Source organism: Gracilinanus agilis, chromosome 5, assembly GCF_016433145.1.
Source record: "Gracilinanus agilis isolate LMUSP501 chromosome 5, AgileGrace, whole genome shotgun sequence".
NCBI lineage: Eukaryota > Metazoa > Chordata > Mammalia > Didelphimorphia > Didelphidae > Gracilinanus > Gracilinanus agilis.
This window is the reverse complement of record NC_058134.1, coordinates 248,076,398-248,097,614: the sequence shown is the minus strand read 5'-3', so window position 1 is coordinate 248,097,614 and position 21,217 is coordinate 248,076,398. Positions and strand designations below refer to the sequence as shown.

The 21,217-nt window shown below is 35.6% G+C and overlaps 1 protein-coding gene across 1 annotated transcript in view; it reads left to right on the top strand.

Annotated features, from left to right (window-relative positions):
* Positions 1-21,217, top strand: part of LRRIQ1 (leucine rich repeats and IQ motif containing 1) — a 239,679-nt gene that overhangs the window by 65,145 nt on the left and 153,317 nt on the right. Inside the window, exons 14-15 of the mRNA XM_044679173.1 lie at positions 4,012-4,085; positions 9,188-9,281. Of these exons, the coding sequence (XP_044535108.1) occupies positions 4,012-4,085; positions 9,188-9,281 (168 nt within the window). The remainder of the gene's footprint in view (positions 1-4,011; positions 4,086-9,187; positions 9,282-21,217) is intronic.

Sequence of the window (21,217 nt, the reverse complement as noted above, 5' to 3'; positions counted from 1 at the left end):
AGGCACAACAAATTTCCCTGAAGAGCATTGCCAGTAATGTGGGCTTCTTCCAAGACTAAATGCTTTTTAGGAACAACCCTCCAAAGAGAAGATTGAGAAGGACTTATAGTCTACTATTTTTATATTCTGTTATATTCGACTCTTGTTTATAGGATTATTTGTGTTTCTTAGCATTGTTAAGTTTAGAATATAACATAACACAATACCAAGTTGAGTAGCTTTTCACTGTGTAGGCTCAATTATAGATCTCTGTCATTGAGAATCTCATCCCGATCCAGGTTAAGGCCTGTCACCAGAAGGCTTGTCACTAAAACAGGTGATACATTTTTTCCATTTCAGATAATTAAATTCTAATAGACGGCGTTGAGAATCTGTAGAATAATTAATATTTACAAAGACCTTGATCCAAATTTCTCAAAACAATTTGAAGAAACCTGGATGGAAACTGACATTGAGACATACTTGTTTAAGTTAGTAGGATGCTGATAGTTCAGGTTATGCTTATTGGCAGTTTTAATGTTTCTGGAAAAAATGATATTGCTTAGAGTGTTTATGATTTTTAGATCATTGATTCATTTTTCCTTTGTAATTACTTATGGATTAATTTTTCATTAAAGAAAAAAAGAGAAATATTCATCCTGAATTTTTGCATCCAATAAAATGAATACAAATTAAAACAGTTGGTATACATCGTTCAAAAGTTTTTTTCATCTTTACTACTGTTTTGAGTTTTCATTAGAACACTTGACTGTTTCCAGTTTGATTCATCTGTTTTCTAATTGGAAGACTCTTTGGCTTTATAAGCCTTTTTACTTGTAGTGAAATTCTAAGTAGGAGCAGAAAGGGAAGTTTTTACCCACTGACTTCTTTCTGTACATATCTTTTGCTTTTTTGTCTTCTTTGAAATTTATATCTTTTTTATGCCCAGGGCTAGTGTGACAAGGTCAAGTGGTATTAGGTTTTCACTAATGTCCTTTGTCTTTCTGGTTTGAATTTTCTTTTAAAAAAATTAACACAGAATGTCAGTAAAAGTAAAAGTTACAGAACTGAAAGAGCCCTCTGTTAGGTTTCTAGTTTGCCAATGAACAGTTATAAAAGCCAATGCATTGCCATTAAAAAATAAAAATCTAAATCCAACTAAATCTCTAGATTTGAAAGGATTCTCGTTTGTTTAAAAAAAATTGACAGTTTAATGAAATGCTCAGTTCAGTTTCATTTATATTGTATGATGTTTTTACAATAGAAATTGCCAGTGGCTTCAGATTTAAAATTAATTAATTAAAAATTTCAGATCCTTAAAAATATTCTCAGCATATTATCCTGTATGTATTGATTCAGAAATAGGAAACTTTTGAAACAAGGAGGAAACTGAATGCAAAAGATTTTTTTAAAAAAAAAAGCTTAATATTAGCATTTTGAGACCTTCTAAAAATAACAGAACCAAGTTAGAAATTCAAAATAGATTGCAGAGACAAAAGAGGAAACTTTCACCATCAAAAACAATTTGTGTCATAAACCTGGGAAGATATGGATTCTTGAAATGCAGCTGAGTGTTATCTAGAGTGTTACACCTCTATATTTGAACTAAGGGTTATCAATTGCCTTAAGTGTATTAATTGTGCAACTGCTTAGTTTTGAGTAGAACATGGTTGTTACGAAGAAAAATTGAGGTCCATCAAGTATGCTCCCAATTAAGCAATATATACACAATTAAAAGAGAATTACAAAGGCCATGTCTTAAACTTGGCTGTTTCCCCTAAATGCCTCCCTTGTGTTATTTTTTTAGAGGCTAACTTTTAAAGCACTTGTAACCTGTATCCTATTCATGATATGATTAGTAATACTGCTCTTGGAGTAGCCTGCATTCAGAGTGATCTTCAGCCTGCCTCACTGTTTAGTCTGTTTTTATCCATAATATCTTCTGTCGCTTCGGTAATGCAGAACAGGAGAGTGTCTTAACACAGTCAAGGTCAGTACAAGGGTTAGCATTGTGCCAGAGCCTAGGTAGGCCCCCGGTGATCACGAGGCTCCGTGGGCTCCTACCCTTAAAATAATACAAGTTGGGAAAGGAGGAAAAGGAAGAAATGAGAGAAAGGTGATTGAATGAAGAGAAATGGGTGTGGGGGGAAAAGTGCTAAAAATAAGCTCCTTAAAAAGGTGGATGAAACTTCTGACTGATGTGATTTGATTCTCAGCAGAAGATTCTGTTTCAGGAAAACCCAAAGATGGAACTTTCAAAAATGCACAGGGGAGATTTAATCCTGAAACCATCGTAGACAAGTGTGGAAAAATAATACAGGCAAAGGCATATTATTCCTTCTCTAGCCCGCAAGGCCAAGCCGAGGTTATCTATCTTATTTTTGTTTCTTAGGTAGCTGAAATAATGCATTGTATGTTAAAGCATGTCTTAGAAATTTTGAAGTTCATTTTTCCTACATAATTTTTTAATCCTTAATTTCTTAGTAACAATTCAGTGACCAAAAGGCAAGGGCTAGGTAAACGGGGTTAAGTGACTTTTCCAGGGATACACAGCTAGGAAGTTTCTGAGGCCAGATTTGAACCCAGACCCTTTAACCTTCATCTCTCTCTATCCACTGTGCCACCCAGCTGCCCTCATAAAATTGTTTCAAATTTCACTTACTTGATTAACTTAAACATCAATTCTAACTTTTAGTAAAATACAGTTATCTCCTGATAATTAGCATAAAAATTATGAAAGGATTTGATTCACTTTGTTCTTTGGGTTTAATGTTGTGCCTTGCAGATAGTAGTCAGTAGTACAAAAAAAAAGTTTGTGGATTTGTAGCATATAAATGGGAAATCATCAACTATGAGTATTTGGGCAGCTCTGCAACTAGGGACAGGGATAGGGACTGGACTTGTGATTTTACTAGAATGGAGAATTCCCTTGTGAGGAAACTCCCGATCAGTGCAGATTGCAGTCTTCTTTCTCTCCAAAATAGTTTTAAAGAATTACCCATATTACCAATACTGTTTGAAGAATGACTTGGGTATATCCCCCTCCAGAGAAAAAAACTGATAAATAGAAATAAGCAAGACATAATTTTAGATAATACTTATCTATATCTTTTTTTTTTAATCAAATGATGGCTTCTCTAGTGAGTGGAGGAAAAAGAGGGAGAGAGCTATTTGTGAGTTTAGTTGCAAACATGCATTAATTATTAGTTTTTTTTAAAATTAGAGAACCGAGAGGTTCAGTGACTTGCCCAAAGTCACATAGCCAGGAAGCATCAAAGGCAGAACCCAAACCCATGTCTTCCTGGTTTCATAGACAACTCTGGTACTCTGTCATTTTGACATCCATCTTTCTTTGGTAGGTAGCAGAACTGATACTGATCTGCATTGGCAGAGGAGGCTTCCTTATTAGCAATTCTCTACCCTGGTGAAACTGATGACAAACTAAAAGGGAAAAATACAGTGAAGCAACTCCCCACCACTATTATTTCCAAATATTGTTGTATACATTAACTACCAATGAATCATTTTTATTATTAACTATTAATTACATTATTTGTAGCTTCATAGATGTAGAGGTGGAAGGAATGCTTAGGATCCATCCATTGCTTATGGTGGTGATGGCAAACCTATGACACACGTGCCAGCACTGACACACATATAGCCATTTTCGATGACACGCGGCCACATGTGGCTGCATACAGAGAAGTCCGGGGCTGCGTGCCGAGGATGAAACACTTGCTGTAGTGTAGTGTAGATGCTGTGCACTATTGATGACAATTCTACCTATATTGATTTATCTATTTTGGTTTATTAAATACAGTTACATATTACAATTGTGCGTTTCTGTTATTTAAATTATAAATATTGTGAAATTATGGCTTTTTTCTCAAAGTGACACACCATCCGAGTTATGCTTGTTTTTTTTGGCGAATTTTGACACACCCAGCTCAAAAAGTTGCCTATTGGTTTATAGGGTATGTCACTGTTAACAGTTTAGAATTTTTAACATTTATTCTAAACTTTCATTTTCAGTTTGATTGAAATTGTGCCACTCTTTCAATTTGTTTCATTGGAAAAACTTGATGTCAGCAACAACTGCCTTTCAGGTGAGTTTGGAAAAATAGATGAAATGTTTTTAAGACTTATCGTTTGAGGACTCTGAGCTCCACACTTGGTGTCGGGAGGATCTGGATTCAAATCTGGGCTCTCGACATTTCCTAGCTGTGTGACCCTGGGCAAGTCACTCAACCCTGGTTGCCTAATCCTTACTGTTCTTCAGCCTTAGAAGTATCAATTAGTATTGATTCTGAGATAGAAAGTAAGGGTTAAAAAAAAAAAGACATAGTTGGCTTCCCTGGCCCATGTAATAACATGAAGAAGAAACACTTCTTGGTCAACATCTGGGGCATTGACTCTATGTTAGTTGGAGTCAGTGGCTTGGCATGACAGCCAGAAAGAGCCTTAATCAAGTTCTTTTGTCCTAAATAACAGGGCAGATGGTTCCGTAGTGTTTTGCTATGCTCGGACCAGATTTGTGTTTTTGTGTATGTAACTGAACTGGGTACCATAATTTCGGGAAGATATCATCAACCTGAAGCATGTTCAGAGGAGGTCTGAGTAGTGGCCCTCTTCAGGCATTTGAAGGACCATCACGGGGGAGAGAAGTTTGACTTGCTTTGTTTGTCCCTGGAATGGCAGAAACAGGAAAAATGGGTGTATCTGCAAAGGTCAATTTCATTCCTCTTGACCTAAGGAAAGACTTCCTAATTACTAGAGCTGTACAGAAATTGAGCGGAACGTCCCAAGAGATGGCCCGGGCGTTTGAACATCAGAGGAATCTATGTTGGGAAGTCTTTCTTGATCTTTTAAAATGGTGGCGCTTTTCTCTGTCCTCAACATGAACTTGTGCTTATTTCCCTGCATAAATAGTGGATCCCATAAAAAAGAAAGAAGAAAACCAAATCTCTAGCATTAAAAATGAAAAGGGGGTGAATATAAAACCACTAATAAAGATGAAATTAAAGCAATTATTAAAAGTTATTTTGGTCAATTATATGCAAATACATTTCACAATGTAAGTGAAATGAAAGCCTACATACAAAAAAGTAAATGGCCCTAGATTATCAGAGGAGGAAATAGAACATCTAAATAAACCTCTTTTATTAAGTTTTTAAAATATTTTTCCATGGTTACATGATTCATGTTCTCTCCCTCTCCTCTACCCTCCCCATCCCAGAGCTGACAAACAATCCATTGGTTTATACATGTCTTATTACTCAAAACCCATTTCCATATTAATCATATTTATAATAGAATAATCTTTTAAAAATCACAACCCCAAATCATATACCCATGCATCCAAGTGATAAATCATATGTTTTTCTTTTGTGGTTCTAGTCCCATAGTTCTTTCTCTAGATGTGGATAACATTCTTTTTCATAAGTTCCACAGGATTGTTCTTTCTTTTTTTTTTTAAACCCTTACCTTCTGTCTTGGAGCCAAGGCAGAAGAGTGGTAAGGGTAGGCAATGTGGGTCAAGTGACTTGCCCAGGGTCACACAGCTGGGAAGTGTCTGAGGCCAGATTTGACACAGGATTGTTCTTGATCATGTTCTCCTGGTTCTGCTCATTTCACTCCACATCTTTTCATGGAGGTCTTTCCAGTTCATATAGAAATCGAGCAGTTCATCATTCTTTATAGCATAATAGTATTCTATCACCATCATATACCACAATTTATTCAGGCATTTCCAAGTCGAGGGACACCCTCTTGTTTTCCATTTTTTGCCACCACAAAAAGTGCAGCTATAAATTAAATAAACCTATTTTAGAAAGATAAATTGAACAGGCCATTAATAAACTTCCTTAAGCAAAAAGCATTAGGATCAGGTTGGATTACAAGTGAATTCTACCAAACATTTAAAGTTTGACTAATTTCAGTATTAAATAAATTATTTGAAATAACTGGTAAAGAAGGAATTTTAGGAAATCCTTTTATGAAACAAACATGGTGCTGATAGCTAAAGCAGAAAGAGCAAGAATAGAGAAAGAAAATTATAGACCAATTTAATTGTTGAATATGAAAGCAAAAATCTGAAATAAAATACTTGGTAGGAGACTAAAACACTATATCACAAATATACATTATGACCAAACAGGATTTATAGCACGAATACAGGGATAATGTAGGGAAAACTATCAACATAATTGATTATATTAATAACATGTATTTAAAACCATATGATCACATCAAAAATGCAGAAAAAGTCCTAGACAAAATATAATTCTCATTCCTGTTAAAAATCCTGGAAAGCATAGGCATTAATGGATTTTTCTTAAAATAATATGAAGCATTTACCTGAAACCATCAGCAAGTATTATTTGTAATGGGGATAAATTAGAAGCTTTCCAAATAAGAGCAAGAATGAAAACAAGGATGACCATTATCACCCATGTTATTTAACAAAGTATTAGAAAAGCTAACTATAGCAATAAGAGAAGAAAAAGGAATGGAAGGAATGAGAAAGGGCAAAGAGGTAATAAAACTATAAAACTGTTGAAGACAATATGGTGGTATAAAGTGGAAAATTCTAGAGATTTAACTGAATAATTAGTTGAAACTATTAATACTTTTAGCAAAATAGCAGGATATAGAAAACATATAAAATAAGCCTACCTAAATCATCAGCATTTTTATATATTCCTAAAAAAATTCCTATAAGAAGAGGTAGAAAGAGATAGCCCATCTAAAATGGCAACAAATAAAATAAAATATCTGGGACAATACCTGACAAAACAAATCCAGGAACTACATGAACATAATTATAAAACACTTTTTGCCCAAAGTCAAATCTAAATAATTGGAGAAATAGTAATTGTTTATGGATGGATAGAGCCCAAGTAATTAAAATTACAATTCTATCTAAACTAATCTACTACCAATGCCATTCCAATTAAATTACAAATATATATATATATTATTGAGCTAGAAAAAATAAGAACAAAATTATTTTGGAAGAACAAAAGATCAAAAATATTTTTAAAAAATAATGAAAAATGTAAAGGAAAGAGGTCTAGCTATACCAGATTATAAACTACATTATATAGCAGTAATTATCAAAACTGTCTGGTACTGGATAAGAAATAGAAAGCTAGATCAGTGGAACAGGACATATAAATAACAGAAGTAAAAGATTATAGTAATCTTGTATTTGACAAAAGCACTAATCCAGGTTTGGGGGATAAGAAGCCACAATTTGGTAAACATTGTTGGGACAACTGGAAAGTATTTTATTTTATTATTTTTTTTAACCCTTAACTTCTGTGTATTGGCTCCTTGGTGGAAGACTGGTAAGGGTGGGCAATGGGGGGGTCAAGTGACTTGCCCAGGGTTACACAGCTGGGAAGTGTCTGAGGCCAGATTCGAACCCAGGACCTCTCATCTCTAGGCCTGACTCTCAATCCACTGAGCTACCCAGCTGCCCCAACTGGAAAGTATTTTAGCAGAAACTAGGGATAGATCAATATCTTATACCATTCACAAAGATGAAATCAAAATGGATACGTGATCTAGACTTAAAAGGAGATATAAGCAAATTAGAATAGGGAACATATTACCTACCAGATTTATGGATAGGAAAGGAATATATGAGTAAATAAAGATGGAGAGCCCTGTGAAATGTAAAATGGTTAATTTCAAGTACATTAAATTGAAAAGTTTTTTTTGTAGAAATAAAATAATTGTCAAGATTAGCAGGAAGGCGGAAAATTTGGGGGAAATTTTATAGACAGCCTCTCCTACATATAAAGGTTTCATATCTAAAACATATTGAGAAATTTGTCATATTTATAAGGATAAGAGCGGTACCCTAATTGATAAATGAGCAAAAGATATGAACAATTTTCAGTGAAGAAATCAAAGCCACATATAGGTTTATGAAGAATGCTCTTTATGAATCACTGCTGATCAGAGAAATGTAAACAGTTCTGAGTTGCCATCTCACATCCATTAGATTGATTAAAATGACAAAAGGGCAAAATGGCAAATGTTGGGAGTGATGTCAGGAAAACGAGGACTCTATTCCTAGCACTCTAAGGTGGCAAAGAATTAGAAATTGAGGGGATACCTATTCATTGGAGAATTTCTAAAAAAATGTGGCATATACTTGTGATGGAATAGTACCACTCCATAAGAAATGATGAGCAGACTAATTAGAAAAAAAGAACACGACACAACAACTTAGAAAGAACTACTTGGGATAATGAACATTTAAATGAGAAGAACCAAGAAAACATTATACATAGCTACAAATTTAATACTTGAAGAATAAATTGTGAATGTTATTTCCAGAAAATGAGAACTTGGAAATGAAAAAATGGAAAATATTTGTCTCCAGGGTGATGCATTCTGTGATTCAAGGAGGGGAGAGAAGGACTGAGACACTTATAAATAAATTCTATTAATAAAAAAATAAAAATAAAATTTTGGATCCAGCAACAAGATATGTTTCTTAAAAGTAGAAACTATCAAAATACTAGGAAAGTTTGTTATTGTTTTTGTTCAGTCTTATCTGACTTTTCCTGACCCCATTTGGGGTGTTCTTGGCAGAGATATTAGAGTGGTTTGCCATTTCCATATGTAGCTCATTTTACAGATAAGAAAACTGAGGCAAACAGGGTTAAGTGACTTGCCCAGAGTTATATAGTTGATAAGTGTCTGATGTCAGATTTGAACTCAAAAAGATGAGTCTTTCTGACTCCAAGCCTGGCAACCTATTCATTGCACCACCTCTGTATTTGTGCAAATCACAGGTAATGTGCTTTAGAAAAAATATGTTGAACTTGGGGGTCAGAACTGATTTTTGAACCCTGGCTTTGGCAAATACTGGTTGTGTTGTCTGGTGCTTATACTCTTTGAATTTCAATATTCTCATCTATAAAATGTGAGTAATCATACTTTTGTTATCTATTTCATCACACTGAGGAAAGCAATTTGTAAAACTTAAATATGCTCTATTCCATATATAATATTATTACATGGCTTTACACTTATTTCACATATTTTTTGTTTTAAGTGTCCATAATGCTTTAATGAAGAATTGCTTAGATTTATATTAATATTCATTAGCAGCTGAAGAAAATTAAATCATTCTTGGCTTTGTTGTATCATTTTTCTATTAGTATTAACTTCTGTAAATGATTTTATGTAGATCTTACAGGTGTCACCAAGTGGTTTGATGCATGTTTTAATCTATGTGACTTATCACTAATTGGAAACCCCCTTCTCCAAGAAAGAAACTGGAGGTAAGAAAAACATTCTTTTACCATGTTCATTTCATATTTCAAAATAAATTTTATTTTTTTAAATTGTCAAGCATTTATTTTTTTCTCCCTCTTCTTCCTAGGGGTGGGGAACAAAGATAAGATCTTTGTAACAAATAAACATAATCCCATAGAATGAATTTACAAATTTGCTGTGTCCAAAAAATGCGTCTCATTTCATGTATTTGTCACTCAATGTCAAGGAGGAGGGGTAGGTAGCATACTTTTTTTTTTCATAATCGGGATTCTACAATTATGGTCAATCTTTGATCTCATTTTTTTAGTTCTTTCAAAATTACTCACTTTAATTTTTGATGTCATAGTATAAATTGCCCTGATTCTGCCCACTTCACTCTGTTTCAGTTCATATAAATCTTGAATTTCTTTAAAATCATTTCTCTCATAGCATTTCATTATTTTAATATGTCATAATATATTTAACCACTCCCCAATTGCTGGAAACCCTCCTAATGTCTAGTTCTTTGCTATTTCAAAAAGAGCTGATGTACATTTATAAATATATATATTTAGGTCCTTTTCCTTTCATTTTGATCCCTTTGTGATATAGGTCTATCAGTGGTGGAACGCAATTGGAGGGATACAAACAATTAACATTTCGGGCCGAATTCCAAATTGATTTCTAGAATAATTGCACCAATTTGTAGCTCTATCAACATTATATTAATATACCAGGTTTAAAAAAATTATTTCTTTGGCAATTGTCATTTTCCTTTTTTTGTCAACTTTAGCAAGCTGAAAGGTGTGAAGTGGAATCTGAGAGTTGCTTTAATTTACATTTCTCTAATGATTTTATATGATTATAGATTTCTTCCCTTCACTGTATATCAATTAGCAAATGCCTATTATTCATATAAATTTGAATAAATTCCTTATATGACTTGAAAGTATGACTATTATCTAAGAAACTTGCTACAAAGAGTTTTCCCCAGCTAATTGATTGATTTCCATCTTAGCTTCATTATGTTTTGGTTTTTCCAATGCAAACCCTTTCTGATTTTATGTAACGAAAATCATCCATTTTATCTTTGATCTCGCTTCCTTTTCTTGGACATGAAGCTTTCCCTATCCATCTGAATGTAATTTCTTCCTTGTTCCTCTTATTTGTTTAGGTGAATTTTTATATTTATATCATCTATCCATTCAGAGATTATCTTTGCAGATTGTGTTAGGTATTGGCATAAATATAATTTTTATCAGAATGGTATCTGGTTTTCCCATAGTTTCTATTACAGAGAGTGAGCTTTTACTGCAATAGGTGAGGTCTTTGGGTTTATTAAACACTAGACTATTGGGTTCATTTGCTTTAGAGTGTTGTATAGTTAATCTTTTGGCATTGATCAACTTGTTTATTTTTTAACCAATGCCAAATTATTATTGTCTTTATTATTTTATTATTTTAATTTAGTTTTTATTATTATGCAAAACACACTTCCATATTGGTCATTGTTATAAGAGCTTGTACATATAGAAACTCCAAAATAAAACCATAAATACACTGATGTGAAAGATAGCATGTTCTGATCTGCATACATCCGACTCCAACAACTCTTCTTCTGGAGATGGAGAGCATCCCCTTTCATCAGTCTTTTAGGATTGTCCCAGTTAAGTGCATTGATGAGAGTGGTCAAGTTTTCACAGATGATTATTGTACAATATTACTATTACCGTGTGCAATGTTCTCCCAGTTCTGCTTATTTCACTTTACATCAGTTCATGCAGGTCTTTCAGCTTTTTCTGAAATCCTCCTGCTTATCATTTCTTATAATAGTATTCTGTCACCAACATGTTCCACAGTTTGTTCAGCCATCCCTCAATTGATGGACATCCTCTAAATTTCCAATTCTTTGGCGCTACTAAAAGAGATGCTATAAATATTTTTGGACAGTTGGTCCTTTCCACTTTTTAATTGTCTCTTTGGGATTTAGACCCAGTAGTGGCAAAACCAAATTATTTTAAGTTTTACTGTTTTGTTGTGTAGTTTGAGATCTAATATTGTGAGGTCTTCATTTCTACACCTTTCATTATTTCTCTTGAGCTCTTGTTACAACACATGAATTTTATTATTTTTTTCTTTTTTAGTTTTGTTAGAATGGCATTGTAAGAAGTACATTAATTTAGGTTATATTGTCATTTTTACTTTATTGGCTCAGCCTATGTGAGAATTAATGTTTCTCTAATTATTCGTCTATTCTTTGTTTCTGTAAATTGTGGTTTGTAATTTTATTCACGTAGTATGTCTGCTCTATATGACTTCACATATAGTTTTGGTTTGTTTCCCTGACCTTTAGGGACCTCCAAGTGCAGATGAACACCTCCTCTACAATTTATAGTCTGAAACAGTTGCTTGGGGGACCCCAGGTTTTCCTAAGTCTGTGGACAGCTCTCATACCACCCAGCACAGCGCCTCTTCCCTGTGTCCTGTGTGAACTGGATATCTAGGAAAGACTCCACATAGCAGTCAGTCCCGTGTCTGGCATGATGTGATAAGCAAAGGCCTACAGAAGCCATTAGCCAATGGAAGGATGGGGAAGGAGCTTAAGTTTGAAAGGCCAGTGGAGGAAGCTGGGTGGGCCTCTTTGCTCCCGTTTTTCTCACTGATGTGACTCTCTTTCTGGGCTGGCTTTCTCTGAGCTCTTATCTCAGCTTGCATTCTCTGGCAAGGGAAGCCAGGCTGGAATCCGGACCTGGTCCTACTTAAGTTAGAAAGGCTACAAACCTTATTTCTCTTACTCTCTCTTTACTAATAATGCATGCTTATACATCTAGTAATAAGCCTCCAAGATTAATTTTTATTTCTAACAATCCGAATTACTGTGTTTGAAACTAGGACTATGAACTGAATCACAAATGACTGAGTAAAGTTTGTGTTCATCTTATTTTGAATACAGGAAGCTTTTGACTTAGAGTTCTTGACTATTGTATTATCGAGTTTTCTGGAATACCAGTTAGAAGAGTACTTAGTCATCTGGAACATCCTCTTCACACAGGGAAGAAAATGAAGCAATATAGGGACTAAGTGACTTATCGAAGGTCAAACAATGAGTTTGGGACAAAGCTTGGATTAGAACCTCCATCTGCCTCCCTTTTTAGCCATTGCATGTTGCCATTTCTTGGGAGCTGGCTGAGCCAGGTAGTGACAGGAAAACCTCTCTGCCTCTCCTACTTGACACTTCCTTCTTATCCCTTTCCCTGCTCAATTAAAGGACTCTCCATAATTGTTCCATCTCACCCTTGCCTTGTCCTTAATTCTTTTTTCAATCTAGAGGGGGAAGAAGGGGGAAGCAGAATTTCTTCTTGGATCAGAATTCAACTCTCCAGTTATTCTTGCCAATCTTAGAGAAAGGGAAATTGTTCAATAAGGAAAATAATGCAGTGAGGCTAATAACCTTTTTGCTTTGTTCTAAGTCTAGGCCATTTCAGTAGACAATTTGTTTCTAACTCAGAGGATGAGACACAAAGGAAGAGCAGTCTACTCCTATCAATAACGATCTTAGAAGGTCTAGAATGACTCTCAGGTTACATTTGATCCTGTAGCTTGTAGCTTCCAATCCTTGAAATGATTCCTTGCTCTTTTCCCTACCACTTTTCAGTAAAAGAAGAGTAGGAGGAGATAGGGGCCTGTTCTATGGTAAGCTTTGGGATTTTATGAGATTCGGCGACCCTTTGTTTATTTTAGGCCATTCACTGTACAGCAGGAAGGACCTTATGGAAATCTAGGAATGGATCCTCCATTCCATATAATGTCTAGAGATGGTTGAGACCATCTGGCCCAAACCAGTTGTCTAGATACCTGGGTTTGAGCCAAATGCATAATCTTTGGCCAAAATCTGACCAGATATGGACACATAGTAAGTCAGACATCTCTTTTGCATCCCCTAAAGAGATACTTCCTTTGACAGGAAAGGCTATTTTTCTTCTATCCTCCAAAGTTTAGTGTTCTGAAGCAGCTCATTGTGTTATAGTGTAGAAGAAAAAATATAAATAATGAGAAGCAGATGTAATTTTCCTAAGTGATAGCTTAGAATATAATCAAAACTGTTGCTCTCTGTAAAACTTTTATTTTCTCTTTTAGTATTTAATTTACACCTTTCCAATTTCCATTAAAAAAAAATTCTGTCCAACTCACTTTTCCCATATTAACTCTTAATCAACAAAAAAACATATTGAGTGTTTATTGTATGAAGGGTATGATGCTGGGTACTATAGAAACTTAAAAATAAAGTTTGATTTCTGCCTTAAGACAACTACAGTCTAGTTAGGGATTTTATACCCACACATTTGTATATATAAAATATAAACATATCTATGAATAATCATTATAGCACAATGTATAAATGACAATATGAGTAGTAAGACATTTCATAGAATCTCAGAATGATAAATTTTCAGAACTGGAAGAGACCTTAATGAACAAATGTCCAGCTCCTACCAAAAATAGAATTTTCACTACAATACACCCAACAAGTGATCTTCCAGCCTTGACATATGAGTAGAATATGGGCAGAAAGGAGTGGTTTTTTTTCTGAATAGAAGGAAAAAGTCAAAGTGTTTGTAACATAAATTATGGCTCCAGTGTGGCTGACTAGAGGGAAAGGTTCATGTAGGGAAATGGCAGGAGATAAGGTTGAAAAGGTAAATTGGAGTCATACTCTAGAAGGCCTTGCTCAGTTAAGGATTTTATACTTTGTCTTGGGATCAGTGGATCATCATTGAAGATATTTGAAGATTAATTTGATGATGTGCAGAATGGACTGGAAATGGAAGAACAGTTAAGAAACCATTACATCAGCATGGCAGTGAGGAGATAAAAATGTATTCCAGGGAATAAGAACTTATTATGACCTTCCATAATCTTCACCCACAAGTGAGCCATTCTAAAAGTTATTCATAAGGTCCAAAACATTGAGAATATAAAACTGAAAATTCAAAGTTCCTAAACTAGCCAGCTACATGTTACAGTGGAAAGTAGCACAATAGTATTCCATCACCAACATATACCACAATGTGTTCAGCCATTCCCCAATAGAAGGGCATACCCTCCTTTTCCAGTTTTTTGCCACCACAAAAAGCACAGCTATAAATATTTTCATACAAGTCTATTTATTTATGATCTCTTTGGGGTACAAACCCAACAATGGTATGGCTGGATCAAAGGGCAGGCATTCTTTTATAGCCCTTTGAGCATAGTTCCAAATTGACATCCCAGAATGTTTGGATCAGTCCACAATTCCACCAGCAATGCATTAATGTCCCAATTTGGCCACATCCCCTCCAACATTCATTACTCTCCCCTACTATCATTTTAGCCAATCTGCTAGGTGTGAGGTGATACCTCAGAGTTGTTTTGATTTGCATTTCTCTAAGTATTAGAGATTTAGAACACTTTCTCATGTGCTTATTGATAGTTTTGATTTCTTTACCTGAAAATTGCCTATTTATGTCCCTTGCCCATTTATCAATTGGGGAATGGCTTGATTTTTTTATACAATTGATTTAACTCCTTGTATATTTGAGTAATTAGACCCCTGTCAGAGTTTTTTGTTATAAAGATTTTTTCCCAATTTGTTGTTTCCCTTCTGATTTTGGTTGCATTGTTTTTGTTTGTACAAAAGCTTTTTAATTTAGTATAATCAATCATCCCATTCACATTCAGAGTTATAATTATCAGTTGTGTATTCCCCAACATTTTGGTATCCTCTCTTAGTTCTACCCCTCCTTCTTAGGCTATTTCCTTTTAAACCAGTGATTTGTTTTAAACCAGTAACCCTTGTCCCCTCCCTTGATTTACTACCCTTTCTACCCCCTCCCTTATTATTCCCCTCTTTTTATTTTTAAGACCTAATGAATTCCCTCTCCCTTCTCCTCCCCTCGCTTTTTGACCTCCCCACTCCTCTGCTCCCCTTGGTTTATCCCTTCTGACTTTCTCAGTAGGGTTAGATAGAGTTCTATATCTCAATGGATATAGCTACTCTTCCCTGTTAGGGTCAATTCCACTGAGAGTAAGGTTTAAATATTACCTCTTAATGCTCTCTTCCTCTCTTTCTTAGAATAGTATTCATCCCCTCCCCTTCCCATGCCCTCTTTGTGTGTAATAGAATATCCCATTTTTCTTATTCATTCAAGTTTCTCTTGGTGTCCTCTACTATTCACCCCCCTCTTTCCCACCTAATCCCTTATCATCTTAGACCATTTAGTACTCTAACCTCTCCCTGTGAATAATTCTTCTAATTACTATAATGGATACTATAATAGTGAATAGAGTTCACTACAGAGAATTACACATAACATTTCTCCATATAGGAATACAAATAATTAGATCTTATTGAAGTCCTTAAAGAGGCAAATTTTAAAATAAGAGTTTTCTTTCTTTCCCCTCTGTTTTTTATTTACCTTTTCATGTTTCTCTTGTTTTTTTGTGGTTGGATATCAAACTTTCCACTTAGTCCTGGTCTTTTCTGTGCAAATACTTGGAAATCTTCTGTCTTGTTGAATGCCCATACTTTCCCCTGGAAGTATATAGTCAGTTTTGATGGGTAGGTGATCCTTGGTTGTAGACCCAGTTCTCTTGCCTTTCTGAATATCATATTCCAAGCCTTGTGGTCTTTTAGTGTGGATGATGCCAGATCCTGTGTGATCCTGATTGGTGCTCCTTGATATCTGAATTGTCTCTTTCTGGCTTCTTGTAAAAATTTTTTCTTTTACTTGGAAGCTCTTGAATTTGGCTCTTATATTCCTGGGGGTTGTTTCATCAGGTTTTAGTGTAGAGGGCGATCTATGGATCCTGTCAATGTCTATATTGCCTTCTTGTTGTAGAACTTCAGGGCAATTTTGCTGAATAATTTCCTTTAGTTTGGAGTCCAAATTTCTATTAATTTCTGCTTTTTCAGGAAGACTAATGATTCTCAAATTATCTCTTCTAGACCTTTTTTCTTGATCTGCCAATTTCTCATTGAGATATTTCATGTTTCCTTCTATTTTATCAGTCTTTTGACTTTGCTTTATTTGTTCTTGTTGTCTTGAGAGATCATTGGCTTCTACTTGCCCAATTCTTGTCTTTAGAGACTGGTTTTCTGCTATATTCTTTTGATTTTCCTTTCTGATTTGGTCTATCCTGTTCTCCAGCTGTTTGATTTTGGTCTCCAATTTGCTTATTAATTCTTTTGATTTGGGGGTATTTTTTTCTAATTGCCCAATTCTAGCCTTTAGAGCAGGGGTCAGCAACGTATGGCTCTCAAGCCATATCTGGCTTTTTTGAGGGCCAGATATGGCTCTTTCTGCAGGAGCCATAAAGTCAATTTTTTTCAGGCTCTGTTACAGGAGTGCACACTGTTATAGGAGTGTGCACTGTGAGCACTCTACGGCTCTCAAGAAATTACATTTTAAAAAATGTGGCATTTATGGCTCTCATGGCCAAAAAGGTTGCCGACCCCTGCTTTAGAGGCTGGCTTTCGGCTATAATATTTTGGTTTCCTTTTGAATCTGGTCTGTTTGGTTCTTCAAGGCTTCCAGCTGGTCATTTCTGGTCTTCAGTTTGCTTGTCAATTCATTTGATTTCTGAGCCTCACTTTCTAATTGCGAAATTCTCCCTTTTAAACTGTTATTTTCTTGCCAGATCCCTTCCATCTTTCTCTTAATCTCAGATTTGAACTCTTCAAGAGCTTGTTACCATTTTTTCGTTTTAATTTTTTGGGGGAAGGTTGGATATGATTACTTGTTTGTTCTCCTCTGCTGTTTGCTCTGTTGTCTGGATTTTTTCTGTGTAAAAGTTATTGAGTGTTAAAGATTTCTTCTTCATCTTTCTCTTCTGGAGTTCTTGTCTCTGGCTTGCTATTGTTAGCCCAGCACCCTCTCAGTGTTATCCTCATGCCTAGGGTCTGTCTGTGCTCTTTAGGCTCCTGAGGTCTCAGGTCTAGTTGTTCTCAGGGTCAAGCCTCCTGGTGGTCCCCTTGCTTGTTCCTCTGCCCGAAGCTCCTTTAACAGTCTCAGGGCGCTGCTTCCACAGTTGTGTACCCCTCTGCACTGGGTCCCCACCAATGGTCCAAGCCTGCACTCGGGATCCTCGTCTGCAGCTGCAACTGAGCCTGCGCTCAGGGTCTGTGTTCAAAGTCCGTGAGTTCTTTAGCTTCTTGGGGTCTTAAGTCTTGCTGCTCTCAGGAACAGGCTCTGGTGGTCCCAGGTAGCCATCAAGGACTTAATGGATGCCCCAAACTCGCTCTAGCTCTTGTGCGCTGGCTTTGGCCCTATAAGTAGTGTATGGGGAAGGGAGGAGGTTGCTCAGCTTGCATTTTAGTAGAGCTATTTCACCCCCTTTATAGCATGGAAATGCCCTGATTCCACGTACCTCCAATGCTGTGCCCTGTTGTCAGGTCCCTTCGTTCACCTGGATTTGTTTTTATGTCCCCTTGAGGAGTCCTATATGTGTGGGTTAGGAGAGGTCAAGCAGCTGCTTTTTACTCTGCTGCCAACTTAACCTGGAAGCCCAGAGTGTGGGGTTCTAAGGCCAGAAAGCTGGGGCAAGGACCAGGCATAGCCTTAGAGTCTGAAAACCTTTTATGGAACTTTACCCCCCAGGCAGAATTAGAATGACATCAATTAGGAAAATAGAATAGAAAATGGATATGCTAAAGTAATATTTTTCAATATGATGTGAATAACTAAGGGATTCATTCACTATAATACGGACTATAATGAAGTATTATTTTTAAATAATTAAAATTCATAAAACCTTATAACTGAAAAGAAGCGTTTCTTCTCTCTTACAATGTCCCCATTTTATAAGTGAGCCTGAGTCCTGGAGAAGGAAAGTGATTTGCTTAAATTTGTTAGTGTCAGAACTCAGGCCTCCCACAAGAATTCTGAATAACTTTTAAGAAATATATGTTCATCGAGTAAGGATTTCACTTGCTAAGCATGCATGTAATTAGGAAAAAAATGTTAATGCTCTTTTATGCAGATTTTCACAGTGAGAGTGGACTAAGGCATAAATAAAAACAGAGATATGAAACCTAACCAATAGTCACAGGTAGGATTTGAGAAGCTGTTACCTTATCTCCTAGGCTATGCTACCTTTCTTGCAAGAGAACTAAGGAATAGAAGCCAAAGTTTAAAATGTGTTTTGCTGTATTAAACAATCATATTAAATTCTTATCTTAGTTTTCATTTGCATATTTTTTGGTCTTCCAAGGTCAAATGTCAGTGAAAAACCATTTGGCACTGTGAATGTATGTATCCATGTATTTAGGGTTTTCTCATTTTGATCCCCAGGAGTTCAACTAGAACCGCGGTTTTGTGATGTAGTTGTGACGTAACAACCATATAGGCAGTAATCTTTATTGCGTATGTCACCATGTTTATTTGGTCAGTTAAAGTTGTGTCTAATTCTTCGCGGCCCCACTTGGGTTTTCTTGTTTGTGATGCCAGAAGAGTTTGCTATTTCCTTCTCCAGCTTATTTTACAGAGGAGAAACTGAGGCAAACACAGCGAAGTGACTTGCCAGTAAGTGTCTGAGGCCAGATTTGAACACACACAGATGATTCTTCCTGACTCTTCACGGTGCCAACCCAGCTGAGCCTAGCGTGGGGCTGTGACGTTTATGTACACATTGGGGTGGATATTCTTTTGCAGTTACTTTTCTACTTAAATAGATTGAGGTGAGCGCCCGGAGCCTGCCAGCCCTGTGTGTTGCATGTGGGTGGGACAGTGTTAATGGCGGATGACAGCTTCCTAACAATAAGCTCCTCTGAGCAGGTTTCAGGAAAGAACCTGCTCTGTTCCTCATGAGGGACTGAGGGACGATGATGAGCAAATAGACATTATTTTCATGCCTAATTAATGTCGATATTTATAATATTTCTTGAAGCTCTGATTTCATTCTGTGAACAATAATTATTTTAAATAACACTTTTGATCCACCAAAGGAAAGTTGCTCTCAGATAATTTTCTCAACACTTCAATATATTCTTTTTTGACTTTTTTGATAGCCCACCTAATCATTCCTAAAATGAGATAAAGACTTCTTTTCAGAAGTCCAGATCCAAGGCACTATTATTTGTGTCCCCTGCTACCTCCTTTGGAACATAGATAGTTGACTATAGTCAGTGCCTCTACCACTTAATCTATAACAATGCATTTTAAAGTGATTTTTGCAGTAAGAGGAAATGATTAATTTAAAAGATCAATCAACTGTGAATGATTGAAATATTATCAGCAATGCAAGGACAATTCCAAGGGGCTCGTGATGAAAACAGCTATCCACCACCATAGAAGGAACTGACCCAGAGTCTGAATGCAGATCAGTGCCTACCATTTTTCGGTTAATTTCCTTCATGAGTTTTTTTCTAGTATAAGTGATATGTCTTTTTTTCACAACAAGAGGAATATAGAAATTTGTAATATATAATGAACATATACAACCTATATCAGATTGACTCCCATCTTGGGGAGAGAGGAGCAGGGGGAGGGAAGAAAGAACAGTGATCGCAAAATACCAGAAAATAGTTATTAAAAAATCTATTGAAAGGGGCAGCTGGGTAGCTCAGTGGATTGAGAGCCCAGCCTAAAGACAGGAGCTCCTAGATTTGAATATGGCCTCAGACACTTCCTAGCTGTATGACCCTGGGCAAGTCACTTGACCCCCATTGCTTACCCCTTACTGTTCTTCTGCCTTGGAACCAATATATAGTATTAATTCTAAAGTGGAAGGTAAGGGTTTAAAAAAATTGTATTTGGCATGTAATCTAGAAAAATATTTTTAACTCAAAATATTTAATATTGATGATAAATACAGACAAGGTGATATTGTATAAATTAAAAGAACACTAAAGACAGGTTTGCTGTAATGGAAAGACCACTAGTTTAAGCATCAGAAGCCTGGATTTGCATCTTAAATCTGCCAGTAGTTGAATAACTGGTCATATTACTTAGCCTTGTTAGCATCAGTTTCCCTCATTTGCAGAATGAAGGATTTGAATTAAATAGTCACTAGGGTCTCTTCCAAATCAAAAAAAAATTGTTTCTTTTACTAAATGTAAATGGTTTTGGAAAATTTCTAAATGTCAAACATTTATTTAGAAATATTTAATAATGAGAATAAATAAATATCTACATTCTAAATATGGAAAATTTCTAAATTTAGATGAACAGTTTAAAACTAAATGCTATCAAGATGAATCAAGTGCCTTCATCAAAAAAAAAAAAGAAGAAGAACATTACATCAAATTTTATTTAGATCAGTTGGCAAAATGCAGCTTTCATGATCTGACATGAGATTCATTTATCTAAAGGATTTAGAATATAAGGCTCTATAAAATATGGATTTGTTGAATACTGCATCAACTATAACTTCAGGCAATATGTTCCAATGAACTTTACATAACCCCTTGATACCAACAAAGGAATTAGTTGTAAAATTTCCCAATCGGCTTCTTACTTTCATGTCCAGCCAGCGATAACACCGACAGAACTGAAATACTAAGAAATCACTTTTAAAAAATTAAACCCTAGGATAAGTCTGAAATCTCCTATGGGAATGTGCTTCATTGCAAGGATGATTAATAGAACCTCTTAAGTGACAGAATATTCACCAGGAAGTTTTCACTAAATGAAATATTGATTTAGCCTTTCAGTAGGAGAAGCCCAGCTGGAAAAACTAGTGGTGAGATCCCATAACGTTAAGATATTTCACTTTTTGCATTAATCAACTTGATTCAGCACTTTTTTATGTACCATTATTCAACATTGACTTTTACAATTCTTTACTACAAACTCAAGGTCAATCTATGTAGTACTATCTTCATATTTCAAATGCAGTCACATCAGATAGTATTACCTTGGCATTAACAGGAAGTAGAAAGAAGAAAGTGTTTTAACAGAATTCACTAACACCATCATGGAAACAA